At 37.4% G+C, this 21,900-nt stretch overlaps 1 protein-coding gene across 2 annotated transcripts in view; it reads left to right on the top strand.

The window, feature by feature from the left end:
* Positions 1-426: 426 nt before the first annotated feature.
* LOC126368237 (serine/threonine-protein phosphatase 6 regulatory ankyrin repeat subunit A) overlaps positions 427-21,900 on the top strand; it is a 67,851-nt gene continuing 46,377 nt past the window's right edge. For both annotated transcript variants that reach the window (XM_050012143.1, XM_050012144.1), the window contains exon 1: positions 427-787. In XM_050012143.1, coding sequence (XP_049868100.1) covers positions 455-787 — 333 coding nt within the window. In that variant the 5' untranslated portion in view covers positions 427-454. The remainder of the gene's footprint in view (positions 788-21,900) is intronic.

The raw sequence follows: 21,900 nt of genomic DNA, 5'->3' as shown, positions 1-21,900 counted from the left end.
TTTATAACGTTGAGTGTCTGAGTTTCATTAAAGCTGACTGAAAATGAACGAATGAAGGAACTTTTCCAACTAGTTTATAATGCTGTTCCGCTATCAGGAAGTCAGCGTTAAAAATAAACGCATTAAGATCAAAAATAGCGGAAAAAGTTGCGTGTTTCAGTAAAACTTGTATTATCAGCTATCATCATAACGTAGGGGGTTCGATAACGAACTAAAAAATAGGTCAATGCATGAGACATTTTGAGACATCGCCAGGTTTGTTTGTAAATCCGTCGGAGTCGTGGAGTGAGCTCGGCTCCGACTCCGTCCTTTATTTACCTGAATCATGCAAGAAGGCGGCCGGCGGCGCGCGCTACGCAACGCTCCGTGCCGCAGTCATGCTCCGTCCGCCCTGCGACCAACATAGCGCCCACCATGGCCCGCGAGTGTAGTGACTTGAGGGAATGAAGTGACGATGTCTCAAGCCCCCGGCGGCAAAAAGGGGGGCAAGGGCCCGCCGAAGAAGATCCCTGATGAGGACAAGGGCGCTGCGGCGAAGGCGGAGGAGAAAGATGAGACATCTTCCAACAATGGAGACAAGAAGGAGACGAAGGAGCCAAATGGGGAGAACGTTCCGAAGCCCCCGAGTGCGGGGGTCAACATGCGGGATGCAGCCGCTAAGGTGCTGGTGCTGGCACAGAAGGCGGAGTGGTCCGCCGTGGAGCAGACCCTCAAGGTTCTGGAGAAGCTGGTGGCGGCAGGGGGAGAGGACACCGTCACCGTGCCAATGGCTGGGATCCTCGACCCGGTAACCATTTTTCACTTTCCTCTTCCAATCTTCTATTCTATAACGACTCATCATGCGAGAGTCTACATATCGCAATGCGTTCTTCTGAGACCATGATAGGAACTTCGTGTGTGGCAGAGATTACGACCATGCCGTGCCCAAAACGGCGGTGTAACACTTTACATCCAATTATTATACGTTTCGTGTACCTTTGTACTTTTTATTTAAGTAAAGTAGGTTACGCTAAATTAGGAACTTGAGCCAGTATTGTGGCTTTCTTAACGACTTGAAGATGTAGAATTATTGAGAGAAATATAAGGCACATTTACATTTAGGTACGATAAGGTCATTTGAAATAAAATATCCTCACGCTATATCCCTTATAGGATACAAAGGCAGGATAAGACAATATCTGGACCTCGACAAGTTTGACTTAGAAGACCTACATTATTCTTCTGTCTCAATTTCAAGCTGCTAGATAACTTATTAACGGAATCCAGGGCCGTATTAAACAAACACTATAAATTCTATTGGGTTGGACGGACCCCCAGGTTGTCAGAAGACAACTCACGCACATACATACATAATATCACGTCTATTTCCAGCTGGGGTAGGCAGAGACCAGGAAATTCCACTTGCTACTTAGAGTATTCAACTAAGGAATTCTTCTCCCCATAAAACAGATGAGGTCGATTTGCTTTCTACCTCATCCAATTTAATCTTATTTTTAAACATAATTAGGCAAATAAAGTTTTTCAGGATTTCCAAGTTTCAGGATGTCATAAAAATCGGAGGATAAATATTTGCGTTGCTATAGATTAGAAGATAATGCTAAAAGCTTTCATACAACAGACACGATTATCACATCTCTGACAGGTACTTGGAAAGTTTTATCAGAAAAATACTTTAGTGGGGATTGCATCATATCTGCTAGTAAGGAAAGACAGAATTCTTTTAACTGCTTATCATTTCGAGCGGGTCAAAAAGTAGGGTCAATAGCAACCCTGTCAGGTTGGTAGCACCTCACAACCCACACAACAGAGAAAATAACGTTTAAACACTAAAACCCGACTGTGGAAAAATCGCACTCTAAAAAGTATGAAATAAGAAAATATTTCCCTGAAATTCATCCGAATACATAGCGGTCAAACACATAACCCTCCTTTTTGATTCGTCGTAGTCGGGTAAAAAAATATATATAATTATTTATTTATTTTCAAGGAATAATAAACAATTATACTTACATGAATTATATTAACAATAGGTGTAGGATATTTTCACATAAGTACAGTCATGATGAGTAATTTAGGACTCTGTCGCACTAACATATTTGACATTTAGTGAGACTTACAGTTTACAATTTGTCAAAAAAGTTAATGTGACATGGTACCAAAGTGTGTACATATTAATGCTCGTGACCGTACATACATGTACAATCAACCACATTATCCACGTATTAATTTACAATGTCGTCTAGTGTGTTGAAAAAGTTATAAATTAAACAAAAAATAGTATAGTACATGTTAAAAAAAGACAAAAACCCTCTGTCGGTTCTTACGACATGCCTGAAGCTAAGTAGCTGAATGTGTTTTTGTTTTATATTCACTCTAAGGCATAGAAGCTGACGACCCACTCCGACACTTGACTGGACCAGTGTGGTTGTATTTGGGTGAATATCAAAATGTCAAGTTTGGTGGCGAACTTTCATATTATTTTTCCGTGGCAAATTGGGTTCCGACATGAGAAAGGATCCTTTTGAATCCTTTGGAGTTCGCCACCAAACTGGGCACATTTTGATATTCACCCATTTCTTCCGTGCCAGTAGGTAAATTGTCTAGAGTCGCATCCGTTCTATGTGCCGTGACACGCCGTATCTCGACACTTATTTTCCGCTGTCAACTGACACTCGGTTTGAAAGGAAAATGTTTCGTTACGTATTATTTTTCTTTTTGATTAAAAAAATCTTACAGATTACATTGTCGACAATAAAACACGTAACGTAACCCTACGACTTCATCCCAATGGGGTAGTCAGAGGTAGCTTGCAATGTACATACTCAATATGCGTAATACACACACATACATACATACATAAACTCACGCCCGTAATCCCTAATGGGGTGGGCAGAGCCACAAGTAATCAAAGACAACTTGCAGCCATTGTTGATACGAAGTTCAAAGATGGATATGATGAACCTTATGGTGATAAGGGATCAGCCTATCGCCCATAACATCAGTCCATCATATTAGAGGACACAATATGCGTAATATAAATGCAATTTAAATGTTTTAAAACTAGAAATATTTTGACATTTTTAAATTTTAATGTTGTTGATTTTAGAATGTTTTATGTTTTGAATGCATACCAATTGTTTTGATATATATTTATATTTTTATTGTAAATGAATATTTGCACGCCTGCAAGCAGGCTGGAAACACTAAGGACATATAATTACCTATTAAAACCTGTGTACTGTGTTCGTGCAAATAAATGACCTATGTATCTATAATTGTATCAGGGGATCGCAATATCTCCATGTCATGGTTCCTAACACCTTATTCATCACACATCGAGTGGACGTAGTCACGCAGTGTCTCTGAGCGAGTCACTTCTATAAAAAAATACTTCAGGAAGTCTTGACTCTCGGATTTAGTTTGTAATCCAGCGTCCTCTTCGAATAGAAAATGTTACAAATCATATGCTTCCAGGAGTATTGATTGAGATTTAATACCTAGAGTATCCAACAAGTATCAATGACGAATCTATTAACCAACGCACATTTGTCCGGCCAAGTAGTTAATGCCATCTGCGGCAAATCTATAATAAGTCACGTCAAAAAAAAACAAAGCAACGAGTTGTGCGTGATGTGGATCGAGTTCCGTGCTACGGCTGTAGAAGTCTGCACCATTTTTTCCACGGAATAGAGGAAAGAGAAGAAGAAAGAGGATGGAAAGACCAACGCGCATTTTGTATGAGAACCGCTTTGGCCGGTTCAACCCCGCTCTCTTTACTACTCCTGCAAATAAATAACGACGATAGCTCTACTCTTCTCAAATTCCATAGACACTTTACCGGCAATGTATATTTTATGTTTTAAGCTGCAATTTTATCATTAATTTCCGTAATATGTTGCATAGAAAAGTATTTTTTTGCACAAATATCCGATCATACTTAGGTTTTTAGCTTTCCTGTGATGAGGAGGATCTCCTTGCATGATAGTCGATATTTGAGTTTTAGCCCTGTAGGTTAATACTTAATGCAAAAACCCACCTTTTAATATACTTTGGCGGCTCAATAATAAACCTGACACCAGGGTTGATGAGGTTGGTAATTCACCTCACAACCCACACGATAGAAGAATATACAAACGGTCAGCTCTGTGGATCGTCAAGTTTGCGGACGAGTGGAGTGCAAAGTTGAAGAACTAAGTACTTATTCGCTCTTACTTGGCTCGCGTATCGCGCTCACTTGGCTCTTCCAACCTCTTTCTTCCTTTCCGTGATTTTTGCCTACACCCTATTTCTACTACTACCTATTTTACCTACACCTTCTACCAGTTTAAATTTCTGAAAAGCTCCTCGCATCGATAACAAAAATAACTCCTCTATCATGATAATAGACTAAACCGCAATGTACTAGAGTGAGGTCCCATTCTCGAGGGTAGTCTGTATGTTCGATACCGTGGCAACCGTCGCGTGCTGACGTGCTGAGACATCTTTCCACGTTTTTACGAGGATCGATCAGCCATGCCTATGTGTGATTTGTTTTGGTACTTCGCGTGAGTCTTCGAATTCTTACAATTTGATCGAGCGGGCGACGGAACTCCTCAGATTTTGTGCTTGTGGTTTAGAGGTCTATTCTTTTAGATTCAATTTCGCCCATCTTGCTTCCACCAAGTATAATCCTCAATGCTCTCCCTTTGCCCTTGCCGTATGAGAGCCCTCAGCGCTCTTCATTTGTCCGGATAAGTAGTTAATGCCATTTGCGGAAAATCTACAATAAGTCACGTGATAAAATAATCTCCCTTTGTTCATTTGGGTAGCTTCCTAGGTCAAAGTTTAATTATGAAATTCTGATTACTAAATAAAGACAGATCTAAAGGTAACAACGTTTTTACGAATTTTAATAAAGAAAAATGTAATAATAAGTGCGATATTTTGTCACGTTTTTCTATGATATTGTTTTTTGACGTTTAGTAAAAAGTAACTGATTTGACCAGTTGGAAACTACCGTAATGTTGTAATTGACCTTTATCTCCAAACATCAGACGTGGCGGAAGGTTAGTCTACCTACTTCAAAAATCATGGCGTGGCGAGGTTTTTTAACACAAATAAATACATACATACATAAACTCACGCCCGTTATCCCTAATGGGGTGGGCAGAGCCACAAGTAATCAAAGACAACTCGCAGCCACTGTTGATACGATGTCTTAAGCTGGATATGATGAACCTTATGGTGATAAGGGATCAGCCTATCGCCCATAACATTAGTCCATCATGTTAGAGGACACAATCCCTCTGTCGGTTTTTACGACATGCCCGGGAAGATAAGCAGCTGAACGTTTTCTATGTTTTTTATTTGCTCCCAGAACAGCACAGAAGCAAATAAATATATTAATTTTACTGGGAAGTCGTTAAAACCGAATATAACTCCGACAATTAGTACCTACATCGAACGTTTTCATTCAAATTAATGATATCGTTAAACTCATTTCGGTCGTGGTATAACCACGTATAATTCAATTTTTACAAGATGGTCTATTTCTGGCCCCAAATATAACGTTTACGATTAGGTTACGTGCGGACTCGTGGAAATCAATGAGGAGCTTTCCAGGCTATGGTCCTCAAAAACAATATAGATGGCGCTGTACAGATTTTCAGCGAACTTACACCTAAGAACATACATACATACATAAACTCACGCCTATTTCCCACCGGGGTAAGCAGAGACTACAGAATTCCATTTGCTTCGATCCTGACACACTTCTCTTGCCTCCTCCTCACTCATCAATCGCTTCATACACGCACGCCGGTTCAGAGTAGATCGTATTGAACCTTTTTTAAGGACATCTCCAATTTGATCATCGTAAGTCCTTCTCGGTCGTAGACCTAAGAACTTGGGCACTAAATCTAGCCAGCTAGTTCTCGTCAGGCAGAGGCTCGAAAAACTTCCACGTGGCATTATTTAAAGTTTCATGCGGTGCGGCCATAAGTCTGTAATTACACACATTACCTCGCGTTTAAATTTGAATTTAAAAGCTGTTTATCATTTCGGTTTCCGCTGACATGATTTAAACTGGATAATTTCGTTATAGTTTTCGTGCTAGACGTACAGAGAGAGATGCCGACGACCCGATTACTCTAGCGATAGAGGCGGCAAATAAGCTCGTGACACCAAATACTTTAGGACCCCGATACTGACCCCGCCGGCGTGGTCGACGATTTCCCTCAATCAGCGCTTATCGCTATCGACCCACTAGGGTAATTGCTCTTTAAATATTCTTTCAAATATTTTTCCTCTCAGACGACGCCCTGACCCGAGGTTCGCGCCCAACTGGGCACCCTCAGGCGTGTAGTCTTAAACGTTGTACCGGGTGAGAGCCTTCAGCGCTCCCCATTTGTCCGGCCAAGTAGTTAATGCCATCTGCGGCAAATCTACAATAAGTCACGTCAAAAAAAATGTACAGAGAGACGATGTGTCGCGTTTTTCAAGGCTGACGTTTACAATATCAAGGCTGGGTATTAACTACTCGTATTTTGCGGCTAAATAATAGTAGTTTTGTGACAAGTCTTTTCCCAATGTATTTTAGCTTAATATAGTATTATAACAATACAAATCTCTCTCTTTATTTAAGAGCTGCGCTCTTGTCGGTGGAGTAATCGCCATTCCTCTCTTCTTCCCGCCAAATCCTTCACCTACTGATACGACACGACCTGCACATTCTTTTTCATTTGTTTCATAAATGTTCTTCCTTTCTTTCCTTCAGTTTTTCCTTCTATGATGTTTTTTATAAACGAATCGTGTCGTATCAGATGGCCAATCACATAACCTCTCCGGTTCTCTAACAAATACAAATCATTTATTTGCCAGAATATAGTATGGTCATTATTTATGATGTAATTTAGATTTGAAATGGACATATTCGGCCATTATTATAGGCATGCAAATATAAATTAAATACCAGTCCATTGTAAACACAATATATTCTAGAAACATGTTGCAACTAAAAAGAAATATTATTATATTTATTTATTTTTTGGTAATAACATAACTTTAGATTACAATTCTACCTACATAATAATTATTTACAATAAATTTACAAGAACTAAAATTAAAAATTATTGAATAGGATCAGTAAAATAATCATTTAATTTATTAACCAAAGCCACGGGTGACTTTGAAAGCTTAATAAGGTATGTGACCTAATCTGTATTGGGCTGGTTTACCCTTCGGGTGGGAAGGTCAGAAAAAGGTCGGTTCTGTAAAAACAGGACCTGTCAAATCTTCAGGTTAGGTAAGCGGGATACCGTTAATGAGATGATAACATAGAATCACGCCCGTGTCGAAGTAGGTTTAGGCTGAGATGTATAGTAGCTTTAGGTTTCACGTTTTTATCACTACATAGTATAAAACAAAGTCTTTTTCTTTCCCTATATCGTTATGTACGCTTAAATCTTTAAAACTTCGCAAAGGAAGGTTTATACTATGTATAATAACATCCATTAAATAGTGGAGAATACTGTTATTTTTGAGGTTTTTAATCTTCTTCTTCTTCTATCGTGTGGGTTGTGAGATGGAGTACCAACCCCATCAACCCTGGTGTCAGGTTTTTAATGTGATGTCGTAAATAATTTCATTTTTTCTTCAGCATTGCACCCGAGCGAAGCCGGGGCGGGTCGCTAGTTTATATATTCATTTAAATTCGAATACCATATGTGTGGCCTTCAATCAAAAGTCACTGGGTACTCAGAAAGTTTCCCAATAAATCCACCAAGAAATCAGGTAGGAAAGTCACTATTGAGGTATTTCCTAAAGAATTCCAGGCTGCAGTTAAGTCAAAACTAGAACCAAACTCGCATAAATCTTACGAAACTATTTTGATTTGAATGTCTGCATTGAAATACTGTTCTTCTTCTATCGTGTGGGTTGTGAGGTGGATTACCAACCCCATCAACCCTGGTATCAGGGTTACTATGGAGCCGCCAAAGGCCCCTGACATGGCTGATGTAACGACTGCTGACTTACATCACTTAGTAGTTACCTGGATCAACGGCTTAACGTGTCTTCCGAAGCACGGATCATCTTACTTTCGGACAATCAGGTGATCAGCCTGTAATGTCCTCACCAAACTAGGGATCACAAAGTAATTTTCGTGATATATCTCCACCGTGATTCGAACCTGGGACCACTACTACGGGGAAATACTTGTTGTTGTAAATACATGTTGATGGTTAGATTTGAATTGTTCGTATGTTGAGTTTGGCATGATTTTACGTTGATATGAATTTAAAATGTGGTTCCTGATGATTATTATGTATCTATTTATTTGTTATTTACATAGACTCTGACTTTATCTTTTTGTGTAGCTACGCTACGATCGATATTTTTTTTATCTATTTTGCGATGGATATACCTACCTCTGATCTTAACTAGAATGTAATAACCATGAGCATATCTTAGGTCTGTTATGTTGTTGTATTATTTTGATTACTATGAATGCCATTCGAGAAAAAAGTAATGTCTTTCGTTTAATTTTTTTTTTTTTCATAGGCTGTATAAAAGTAGTTGCGTGTCTTCGCCGGGTTAAACAATACATAGTACTTAGTTCACCGAGGGACAAGAAAGTAACCGATTACCAATGAGAGCGCAGTGGCAGTTTGAGCCTAATGGACACGAGTTGGGAATCGTACTTTCTCCCGAGTGATACATAGACCTTTTTTTTTGACGTGACTTATTGTAGATTTGCCGCAGATGACATTACTTGGCCGGACAAATGGGGGGCGCTGAAGGCTCTATTCTTTTTATCACACCTACAAATTATCTACAAGGATAAAGCTAATATTCTTGTACAGCTACTTAATCTTTTTCTTATTGGAAATTCTAGTAACATTACTATACATCAAAAGGGAAATTCAGTATACATCTTTCATTATTTATACAGAACTTCAATAGGTACAACAAGATGGCGATTCGCGCGCATTTTGTAATTGTAGGTATTGTTATATTCAGATTCTGCCTTTGACACAATTATAATATATATTGCTTGATATTCGTCTCAAAACACAGACATGATAAATCACATCATCACAGCCATGTTAACACATTATACTGGGAACGCATTGCGTGAGCTGTGAGGTATGTTACCAACACAAGTTATAAAGCCCAGTAATAAAGTTTATTATTAAAAAACCTTAACTAGTAATATAAAAAGGTCAGTACTTACTTAATTAAAAAATAATTCAAAAGATTATCTAGCTAATAGCATCTGGGAGACAAAGTATTACTCACTCAAGAACAAGGTTTGGGTGGGTTGTCCATGAGTTGAGCCGCAAACGACGTCCATTTCCGCCGCTAACCCATATTTCCACCGTTTTCACCTCCCGGCCTACATATTTCTTTACTGTAAATCGAATAAGGGTGTAAAATTGTGGCTCCCAAACTTTTTTCATTTTGTTCTCGGTGCGTACGCTTTCGCAACGCATGCCGCATGCCAGTGTAGCGAAAACCAAAGTTTTTTTTATTAAATAAATTACTGTCAAGCTTTAGACAAATATACTGTTAGGAATTCTCTTATTACATATCTTCCTCATCTTTTTTGACGTGACATATTGTAGATTTACCGCAGATGTCATTAACTACGTGGCCGGACGTTTTCCTCAGGTCTTTCATTCTTTAATCACTCACTAAGTCAAATCAAAAAGTATACACATATTTTGCCGTGACTTAGGTAAAGTAGGTAGGTGTATTAGATCTGCCTCAGTCAACACTTGGTGGTACTATACTCTTAGAATAAACTCTCTTAACACCAGGGGGGTTAAAATAGCCAAATCGAAACAATTCATCTAAGAAAGCAATAGGTATAGCAATTTGACATTTGCGCATATAAAAGTAAATGCGCAATGCAAACAAATATCTAATAGCAATATTGCTTTTGTTAGAAGAATTGCTTCGATGTGGCCATTTTAACCCCCCAGTATCCGTTGAGCAAATCGTAATATTGTAATATGTCTTGGGGATGTACTGCTAGGGTTTTTAATAATAAAACTCCGAGGCAGTTATAGAACGATGCACTCTGTATTATCGTTGCATAGGACGATATTTAATTACAGAAACGTGTTACCTTAATAATTATTATGATAAAATAATATATTTTAGTTGGTGTTGCCAACACTCATCTAGGGGTCTACAGTCGACAGTTTGGGAACCGCTGGCGTTGGTCAGTGGATTGACGGTTTGTGTGTCAAGGGTAAGAGGGCAGAGTTTTGCGTGCGCCAGCCAACAATCGATATCAGATCTCGACCTTGCCTCTTGCTACCACTGCCATCCTTGGGAAACTCTGACCTGTCTGATTTTAAGGCCAGGGGATGACGAAGGTCCCTACGCACCCTTTAGTTTGGTCGTTTCTGGATGGGGTTATTGGCTTTCCAGTTTGAGACTGTGTGCATTATATGATTCTATCTTCTTCTATCGTAGATAGATTACCAACCTCAACAACCCTGATGGCAGGGTTTTTATTGAGCCGCCAAAACCTTACATCAGTAAATATTAACCGGGACCATCGGCTTAACGTGCCTACTGAAGCACAGATCTCACTTTCGGACAATTTGGTGATCATCCAGTGATGTCCTGACCAAACTAGGGACCACAAAGTAATTTTTGTGACATGTCCCCAATAGGAATCGAACTCTCCCGGGTTCGATCAGGGTCCAGGGTCCAGTGGTTCATCGAGCAATCCTGGTGTCAGAGTTATTATTGAGCCGCCAAAACCCCTATAGTCTCATAAATAATAGTCTCATGTATCGATTACGGACTTACATCAGTAAGTAGTAACCGGAAACAACGGCTTAACGTGCCTTGTGAAGCATGGATCATCTTACTTTCGGACAATCAGGTGATCAGCCTGTATTAATCACAAAATGATTTTTGTAATAATCACAAATTCGAACCCGGAACCTCCGGGTCGTGACCCCATGATTCTGAGCTGTTACGCGTAAAAGAAATGTGAGTGTATTCGGTAAATAGAGAGTTATTTCCACTTATTTTGATGTCCATGAGCAATTTGAAATCAGAATATTTCATTTATTTTTCATAAGGTAGTCAACATAAAAGATTTTTATGCCAGTATTTGTCATACAAAAGTACTAAACTATTTTCCAACAACCTACTTTTAGTTATTTTGGTTCATATTACGTTACGTACATACAACCTTTCTAAGCTAAGAATTTTGTTGTAAAAGGAAATATTTTTTTTTCCTAGCGAGTTACGACATTAGAAAGTTAGATTAGCTTCGGCGAAGTTCACCATAAGGCTGCTTTTCCCCCAGAGCTGTGCGAGGTAGCTAAGCGGCGTGTGAGGAAAAAATCCACCAATAAAATCACTTCATTTTCCTAGCCTCGCTCAGCTCAGCTCTGGTGGAAAAGGGTTTACCCTGGGTTTACCTTGCTCTCTGTTCGATTGGGGATGAGAGCCCCTATTTGCGCCGCTGCAGTGGGCTGCACGCGCCCAAATGTATTAAAAGTATGTAAATGTATTATTATAATCTTTTGATATTGTGTGTTATTTTTATTTTATACTAACATTAGAAATAAGTCATTTACTAACACATATTAGTCAATGGTTACTTGAAATAAAGATTTATTTATTTATTTAGCGAAGCGAGGTCATTCTACATACAAAACGAGTGAAAAATGTGTGCGATGGATCGCACATTTGCGCATTTTGACAGCTCCGCTACACTTCATCGTACGAGACATTTACCTCGCAGAGCTCTGGTGGAAACCCCTACACATTTCCACAGCACAACTACACATTCTCGTACGACACATTTTACTCTTACTCATTTTATGCTTTACTCGCACAGCTCTGGTGGAAAACCAGCCTAAAACCTTGAATTTTTGCGTGAAATGACTATTGCCGCACCTGGTAATTCATACAGCTGTGATATCATTATGGTTGCCATTAACATAATTATTACGGCTTTAGCTAGAATAGGGTACTCAAGTACCCTAGTCAAATGAGATACTTTTTACGAAGCGTCAAAACGAAAGTTTTCTATGAAATTTGTATGGAACTACTGTCATGACAATGTGACGTCACCAATAAAAGCGGTCAAATATCGTACCTACTCATAAATAAAATTGGAAAATAAGTCGAAAAGTAAAATTAGATTGAGTTTTAATCATCTTAGACTAGCTTTTATTTCTTGATTTACTAATCAATAACTTCCTAATACTATTAATAATATTATTAATAAGTACTTTACTTCTCGATAAATAAAATTTACAATTTAAATTCATTTTACTTTTCAACTTATTTTCCAATTTTATTTATGAGTACGATGTTTGACCGCTTTTAGTGGTGACGTCATTATAAAATACTTTTTATAATTTATATTTGACCCGGTCAAATGCCCTATTATGAATAAAACATATTATTATCCTATATTTACATTAAGTAATTAACTATATTAGGGTACCTGTAAAAAGGCATCTTTTCAAAATGGGCATTGGAGGAGTCACCTGGTTGTAGATATGTCATATACACCTTAAAACAGAAATGTAACATAACAGAGCATCACGCTTGTATTCCCGAAGGGGTAGGCAGAGATGTATATTTTATACACCCACTCCTCGCCAGCTATGTTTACCTGAGTCCCATGTAATAGGAGCGAGCCAATTGCCATTAACCGGGACAAATCCTGGAAACCGCGTGATATCAATAATCTATGATCCAAGCACGAATAAAACCAAATCTTTTATTGAAAAAACACATGTCATTGCTTAAAATTACGAATTACTTACTTAAAAAGCACGAATTAAAACTCATAAAGTGAGATGGATTAGATCCCCAGAAAAAGGAAAAACGTGAAAAACCGTTGGTCTGTCTATTGATTTTTGTAAGAACTTGGGAATACTAAAAAATTGTTCGAATTTTGAAAGCTGGGATTCAAAATTCGAACGACTCAGTTTTGTTCGTTATGTTTCTATTGTATGCTTTACCACATTGAAGAAGATTCAATTACAACGAAGTACATAGAAATTCTGGTTTCATATAGCACATACCCAATGGATCAGAAACAAGACACACAAATCAACCAATGGGATGACAGAACGAAGAGGAGGTATTGAATTACCGCGATGCTATTGGTTGCCGCGTGCCTGTCTTTCACCGCCTTCGATCAATGCTTATCACTGTCATTCTATGCTCGGCTACTCAGCGGAAACGCATTTTGGATTTATTCCGTTCTAATCAATGTGGTACTCGTTCGGAATGGAATATAAATTCGGAAATAAACTAATACCAAGTGGTATTAGTATTTGGTATTAGAACGGAATAAATCGCATTTTGTGAGGCTAGAAAGGCCACATCGAAGCAATTCATCTAAGAAAACAATATTACTATTTGACGTTTGATGACCTAACATTTTCTCATGTCCTCAGTATAATCGTAGTTTTTTGATTCCCAAATTCTTTTAATCCATGTTCCTCCTGTGGCTCCTGTAACCACTACTAACTTACTTAATGTACAATAAGTCACGTAAAAAATAAAAAGTAGGATATAGACCTATGAACCACACTCGACCACAAGGCTACAATGCAGTAAAATTTCGACTAAAAAATCACACCCCTTAAAATTCTCAAGTCTCATACTGAAGCTTTCCAGTTCCTAATGAATAATGTATTAGGTTGAAGCTAGTCAAATGTATAGCCACTTAATTATTGTCATTATTTACCTTGTCTAAAACAATTTGGCTTAATACTATTTCTTGGGTAACGCCACCAGGAAAGTTTTAACGAGAATGAAGAAAAATTGGCTGTAATCATTGGTTGCAGTTTGATAATGTATACAGGGTGTTAGTGACATCGTAACGAATATGGAGGGTGATTCAGACCATGATTCTGAGTCAATATCAAGTGGAATTTTTCGTCGTAAAATACATGTATTTTTTATGTTTTTTAAATTATTTTCAATTCTATACTTTTGCGATGGAAAATTGCACTTCAACTCAGAATAACGAGATGAATCATCCCTCTCAGTATTCGTTACGATGTCACTTACACTCCGTAAAAGTACATACAGGTAGCCATACAAGTAGGTATGGGTGTTAGTGACACCGTAACGAATACTGAGGGGGATGTTTCAAACCATGATTTTGAGTTGATATTAAATGGAATTTTCTGTCGGAAAATTCATACAAATTTTAGTGTTTTTTTTTAATTATTTTCAGTTCCATACTTTTACGATGGTAAATCCACTTGATATTAACTCAGAATAATGAGCTGAATCATCCCTCAAAGTTTACGTTACGATGTCACTAACACCCTGTATAGGAGTAATAAAGCAAAAGTTTTAAACGGTACCATTAGTCAGTTTAGCATGGGCATTTTATTTCTATAGCATAAAATAACCTTGACAAAAAAACCGTTATTATTAGTTTTATAATCCGAACTTTTCTAACTTGTTCAGGGGCTGCATGTTTTTCTATTTACCTATTTCTCATTTCCATATTAATATAATTTATTTTATAAAGCTTCTTTTCGCCATGATAACGTTACTTCCACCATGCTGAACAAAAAATCAAGTCTAGTTTTATTTCCGAGTTTTTAATAACCACAAAAGTTAATGATTATATGCCATAAGTTATTAGTTTAAAGGGGAAGGCACCTAGAGTCAAAAAAGAAAAGAAAACAATATGACAAAATAATCATTTTCGGAAGCTACATACTTTCCTTGGAAAGAGAGAAAAGGAAAGACCAAGAAGAGCTTACATGGAACAGATTAAAGAGAAGGTAAACGTCACGTCTATAAGGTCTATATAAGGAAGTGAAAGAATTGACCTTTGATAGACAAGAATGGAGAATGCTACACCGACGAGAGCGTGGTTCATAAATTAATGATGATGAATCATTTGCGTAGAGCAGAGTCTAATTTTTAGTCCACCTTGCGTAGTTGCGTTGCGTAGAGTATTCAATTCTTCTATTTCATTACAAAATATATATTTTTTAAACATTTGTTCAGCATGAAAACGCCTCATCTATCTCTTCTATTATATTCACTTTTTAGAGGCCACATTACCATAATTTAAACGGCAATAAAAAACTGCAGACTAGCTTTACAAAAATATTCTAAATGTAATTTTATTTGGATCCAGTTTGTCGGGTAAACTGAGCATGCAAATTTTGTATTTGTTATTTCTTGTTCACGTCGTCTGTTGTGGGTGCACTGGCGTACTTATTTATAAAGATTACTAGCGTAGCAGTATTCTTCGAGACAGGGATTTCGAAAGTATGCCATAAGAAACTTTCGATTAGAATTTTGTAGAAATTGTACGTATAGAAGAGCGGTATATAAAGCGAAGGTTGGTGGTAGGGCTGGCAAAGGAAGACCTAGAAGGACGTACTTACGAGTACATTGGATATGTCCATAGAAAATGTTTACTACTCTGAACCAACGTGCGTGTATGAAACGATTGATGAATGTGGAGGAAGCAAAAGAAGTGTGTCGAACGAAGCAAATGAAATTCCATAATGTCTACTCCCAGTCATTTAAAAATAATTAAACCAACTTCAAAATATGTCTAATAAAAAGTAAGAAATCATATTTTGGTGAATACCTACAATGTTGGAATCAAAATTTTGAAGTCGGTGCAAAAAAAAGACCACATACAATATACATTTAACTCTTTCTATAAGGCTTCGATCGAATACGTGGTGAGTATGGACGATTGTTCCTTAACGTTTATAATAAATAGATGCTATGATTAAAAACGGACTCTGTGGTCTCTCTGTGGGCTCACGATACGGAGGTCCCGGGCCCGAATCCCAGTGGGATCATATACACTAATAACCTTTGATGAGGGTTGATGAGGTTGGTAATCCATCTCTCAACCCACACGATAGAAGAAGTTTCTTTTTCGTACGGGATATCTCGTGGGGGGAGGTTGGATTCATCTTCATGGTATATTCAACACGATTTTATCATCATCATTATCAGCCCATTAACGTCCCCACTGCTGGGGCACGGGCCTTCCCTATGGATGGATAGGGAGATCGGACCTTAAACCATCACGCGGGCCCAGTGCGGATTAATGGTTATTAACGGCTTAACGTGCCTTCCGAAGCACGGAGGAGTTCGAGATGAAAACTTTTTTTTTTGTGGTCACCCATCCTATGACCGGCCTTTGCGAAAGTTGCTTAACTTCAACAATCGCAGACCGAGCGCGTTTACCGCTGCGCCACCGAGCTCCTATTTTATCATATAAGAATTAATAGGAAGTATATCTTTTTCTCATATTTATTTTGTGCAATGGTAGGCAACGACTGAGTTAGGCTCACCGTTTTGTCAGCTTGCCAACTTGCAGAACAAAGAGCATTAAGTATCTAAGTTAGTACCTCCTCTTTAGAAATACTACGATATTAACCTTGGAACAATTTATTTGCACTATTTTTGTTTAGTTTTTTTTTTTGTTTAAGATTGTATATAAAGATAGCAATTAAACTGTCCTGCTTTATTTTTAATGTAAGGAAACCTATTTTCACTTTAGCGTATGCGGAAAACTTTGTGGATGTTTCGTTTTATAAGCACCTATTACTTTAACTTAGTGATAAGCGAGGTCGTTATTTTTGCTTTTCTTTAAAGCTAGGCGCTATGAGCATTTTCGACGGTCGCCAAGGTAACCTCTAATGCCACCTTTTCATACAAAATCTTTTCATGCGAAAAGGCACGAGAGCCCCGTGGTTCTTTCGCAATGAAAATCTGTACTTTGACCTAGGTCTCTCTATCCGCATCAGCGGTAAATCTGCAATAAATTATCTATATACAAAAACTCCAATATAGGTTTAATTTTTAAATAACCCCATGGCCTAGGGTGGTTCACCAGCTTAAGGCAAGAATATTTATCCTTTTTTTATCAGAATGTTAGGTTATAAATGTCAAAATTACCGAAAATATTGCATACCTACCGGCAAGGGTTCAGTAACAAAAGGTTAGTATATTATGCTTTATTATGCGGCATGATAAGTATGCATATAACATAGTCCCTACCTATGTTACGTAGTATTTTGCGGAACAAAAACATGCCGGAACTGTCGCTTATAACTCTTGATGTTACGCAAATAACTAGACTAAATACCGCATACATTTATATACGTAGCATATACCTAGGGCGTCTTTTAATGTCACCATAAAACCTCAGTCTCTACTAGAGGCGTCTTCAATAGTTCCCTTATAACATAAGCATATTTTAGCTTATAGCTAAGAGCGCTTACATACCAGCGACGTTCGTTCGACACAGAATGACGATGCGATCGGCCGATCGTCCTTTGTTTGTAAGCGCCTTTATAGATTTTATTTAAGTTATCATAATGTTGTATTGGTGCTGATTCCAGTATACACCATCTAAGTATATTTATTTTAAGTGATACCTGTCATATTTATTGTTATTCGTAATCGACAGGCATAAAATATACGAAAGAATGTTCTACAGATACATTTTAGGCAGAAGTTTAAAAATCCCATCCAAAATTTTATATTGGCCAATAATCCGACAGAATAAGTTGACAGCACACGTCAAACAGATTGCATATGAGCGAGATGCCTATTTTATTCATTTCAGATAATAATAATTCATAAAAATAATCAATAATACATCATAAAATTAATAATTAAAATAAACGTAGAAATGAGGTCTTTGCGTGATAGAGTGAGAGACAGTGTGATAAGAGACAGATGTGGTGTAACAGACGATATAGTGTCTTAGATTGATAAGGGATTGTTAAGTTGGTTTGTACACGTAGAGCGGATGAAGGATAACAGGATTACGAAAGCGGTATATATTGATGGTAGGGCTGGCAGAGGCAGACCTGGAAGGACGTACATTCACCAAATTGGAGATGTCGTTAGAAAAGGTTTGGTAGGATCTGCTCTGAACCGGCGTGCGTGTATGAAACGATTGATGAATTTGGAGGAAGCAAGAGAAGTCTGTCAGGATCGAAGCAAATGGAATTCCATAGTCTGCTTATCCTGGTGGAAATAAAATGAATACCTTTATACACAAAAACTCACGCCTATTTCCACCAGGATAAATAAAGTATGTGTTTGTTAGAGCTTGTGAGATTATTACTATTAATTTAAGTAAGAACACACAACACAACTCTAACAATCACATACTTTTTTTTTGGTTTTTATATTTATTTAGTGTCGCTAGCTAATGTTCCTTGCTCTGTGAATGCCGCCCACACTGAGTAGGTAAACTGAGTAACTAATTGTATGTGTGTGTATTGTTCTACCCGCACCTAATATTACAGAACCGTGCAAAGATTTCAAAAGCGATTTCAAAGAACTCTTTACAATGCGGTCGGACACAGAAATGACGTCATTGCCACCTTGAATAAACCAATCGTGCTTTTATGGGATTGGCAATAAATAGTAGGTACCCAGTAGTAGGCAGTAGGTAAGGCATACCTATAATTGAATTCAGGACTGAAAATTTCAATGCTTGTCGAGTTATCATTGTAATCAGGGGTGTTAAAAAGGCCAAATCGAAGCAATTCATATTTGTTGACATTGCGCACTTATGTTCATGTGCGCACATGTGAAATTGCAATATTTAGATGAATAATAATTGCTTCGATGGGGACTTTTAACAACCCTGTTATTAATAAAAGTCAAATACTAGACAAATGCTCTATATGCTCTACACACACACACACGCACGCACATAGCAAGTTGCATTTTACCTTAACTATTAATTATTATTTTCTCTTTTTATTGATAACTTGATATCATTCAAATTTTAAATATTATAACAATATTCATTGTCAGCACCCTCACTTTTGGCTTTTGCATACAACTTTTGGATGGTAGCTGGTATCCTTAGCTCAGTTTTAAAAACTTTTAGGGATAACAGCCGACTCATAGCAATTATGTCACAGCCTGTAACTACACATTTATAAATGTAGACAAATATTGTCATATATTTAAGGCTTTAATGGTACGAAATAAATATATTATTATTATTATTATATTTAAAAAAAAAGGTAATTCATTCGAACATTCGAATAAAAACTAAGGTCATTTTTTTATTTATTACAATGTAAAACCTTTTTCAACGACATTTACCATTCTTATTTTACAAAAAAAAAAATACAAAACCTCTTTAGAATGATAATAACACGTTTATTTCGAAGAAACCACAACACAGATATTCATTTACTTACACAATTTAACAACATTAATTACTTAACCTAAGAATAAAATAAAAAACACAAAATAAAATGTAATAATGGTAACACTGTCCCAAATACCGTAAAAATACACGTTTACACAGTCAATAGCAAACAAATACGGGATGTGACGAAGCATATACAATAATGCAGCGTTAATTTGGCTAAAAGCTTTGCATATCGGTAATACCGATATTACCGGATATTGCATTTTACTAGTACTATAATACGGTACAAAGAACATGGCGGCAAAATACCGGGACGGGAGGAAATTGGAAGGCTTGAGTAATGGATCTACGGAGTTGATGCGACATGTTAGATTGAGTTACCTTATAAACATAAATTGATCGTTTGTAAGCCAATCAAACCTGGCTTCTTCCGTTTTCTTGATAGATAGGAAATTAAGGAAGAGTCATCTACATACATAAATATTATATTTACCGTGTGGCGCCGACGACCTCTGTGGTCCAGTAGTTAAGCGTCGGGTTCACGATCCGGAGGTCCCGGGTTCGAATCCCGATAGGGATATACCACCATTTTGAGATGATACGTGCTTCGGAAAGGTTAAGTCGTTGGTTCCTGCGTTTTTGACTTAATCGGAAATCAAACCTACCCCGGGTTTTTTTTTTTTTTTTTATTAAATTTAGCTGGTGAGGAGTAGGTGTATAATAGTTTAAACTATACACCTCTGCCTACCCCTTCGGGGATACGAGCGTAATGCTATATGTCATGTTATAATAATGAATCGAACCCCAAAATTTTTAATTACTCCCACACGTATCGATTCTCAAGTTCTCAACCCATATCGTGCAGGAGCGTAATATTTTAGTCAATCATAACTCGACCGAAATGTAGGTAGTCCAAAATTAGAATGCGGACTGACCTGAATTAGCCGTGCCTAAGCAATGCTAGCTTAATGTTCGGGTAGCCTGACCACGAAATATGGGAGAGTCTACACATTAGCTCTGATACCTGGCCTTATATGACTCATACCTGCCTCTCCTAACATGGTTGGGTTGGGTAATGTTACAAAAAAGTAACAAACACCGATGAATGGGAGTACTTATACCACGGAACAGAAGAAAGAGGTTGGAAGGGCCCAGTGAGCGCAAAACGCGCGCCATACAAGTGTGATCAAATAGTTCATACTTCAACTTTGCATTCCATTCGTACGCAAACTTTACAACGCACGAAGCTCCGCGATAGTATTATTAAAAGTTCGTGCGTTCGTGCGTCACCCAACAGGGTCCACATAATATCAGCGTCGTGGTTCACGCCGCGACTTGTGCTGAGTGATGCCCTTTTATCTCAGGACGTCTACCACCACATTATGGTCATTTCGACAAACATCCGTCTTGCTTTTTTGTAATTGTTTTAGTGGAAATTTGATATGATGTTGTTGTCTTTTTTTGTGTGTGGCGTCCTTTTATAATAAACTTTTTCTATTCTATTCTATTCTATTCTATTCTATTCTATTCTATTCTATTCTATTCTATTCTATTCTATTCTATTCTATTCTATTCTATTCTATTCTATTCTATTCTATTCTATTCTATTCTATTCTATTCTATTCTATTCTATTCTATTCTATTCTATTCTATTCTATTCTATTCTATTCTATTCTATTCTATTCTATTCTATTCTATTCTATTCTATTCTATTCTATTCTATTCTATTCTATTCTATTCTATTCTATTCTATTCTATTCTATTCTATTCTATTCTATTCTATTCTATTCTATTCTATTCTATTCTATTCTATTCTATTCTATTCTATTCTATTCTATTCTATTCTATTCTATTCTATTCTATTCTATTCTATTCTATTCTATTCTATTCTATTCTATTCTATTCTATTCTATTCTATTCTATTCTATTCTATTCTATTCTATTCTATTCTATTCTATTCTATTCTATTCTATTCTATTCTATTCTATTCTATTCTATTCTATTCTATTCTATTCTATTCTATTCTATTCTATTCTATTCTATTCTATTCTATTCTATTCTAAAAGGTTGTCTTATGCATTATAATCTGCAAGTCAAAAAATCAAATAATCGATATCATGTAAGAAGTTCCCTCCTTATCACAGGAACGCTAAAAACAGTATGATCAGGTATGATCGGCTATTTATCAAAATTTTGCTTTTGTATGCAGTATCTTACGAAAAGAAGAAAATATAAAATTGCGGCCTAAAACAAAAAATATCCATTGCCGATAAAGTGGCTATAAAATTTGCGAAGCAGTAAAGCTATCGTAATTATTTGTCTGCAGGAGTAAAAGAGAGTGGGGTTGAACCGGCGACAGCGGTTCTCATACAAAATGCGCGTTAGGGCCTTCTCAACCTGTTTCTTCCATTCCGTGACTTAAGTACACCACGTCCCGGACATTTCATACAAAAAAACTCATTTTACACAGACACTACAAATTGACGTTTTCGACCACGTGCATCTGTCTGAGTGACGTCTGACGCCCATACGATTGAAGACTAAAGTAAGATCGAGGGGGTGAGGTAAACCTAGCACAGCCGCTGGTGGGGAGCGGAGAGTGGCCGTCCTATACGTAGTATATAGGGGTGGGGTATAGTAATACATCTCTGCGTCTCTCCTCGCCAGTACCTAACAGGCGACGACTAATGCCGACTATTGACATTAACCGAGCACAAATCCTGGAAACTATGTGATACATA

Source organism: Pectinophora gossypiella, chromosome 7 (genome assembly GCF_024362695.1).
Source record: "Pectinophora gossypiella chromosome 7, ilPecGoss1.1, whole genome shotgun sequence".
NCBI classification, from domain to species: domain Eukaryota; kingdom Metazoa; phylum Arthropoda; class Insecta; order Lepidoptera; family Gelechiidae; genus Pectinophora; species Pectinophora gossypiella.
The sequence above is the reverse complement of the archived record's forward strand: the minus strand, read 5'-3'. Positions and strand labels throughout refer to the sequence as shown.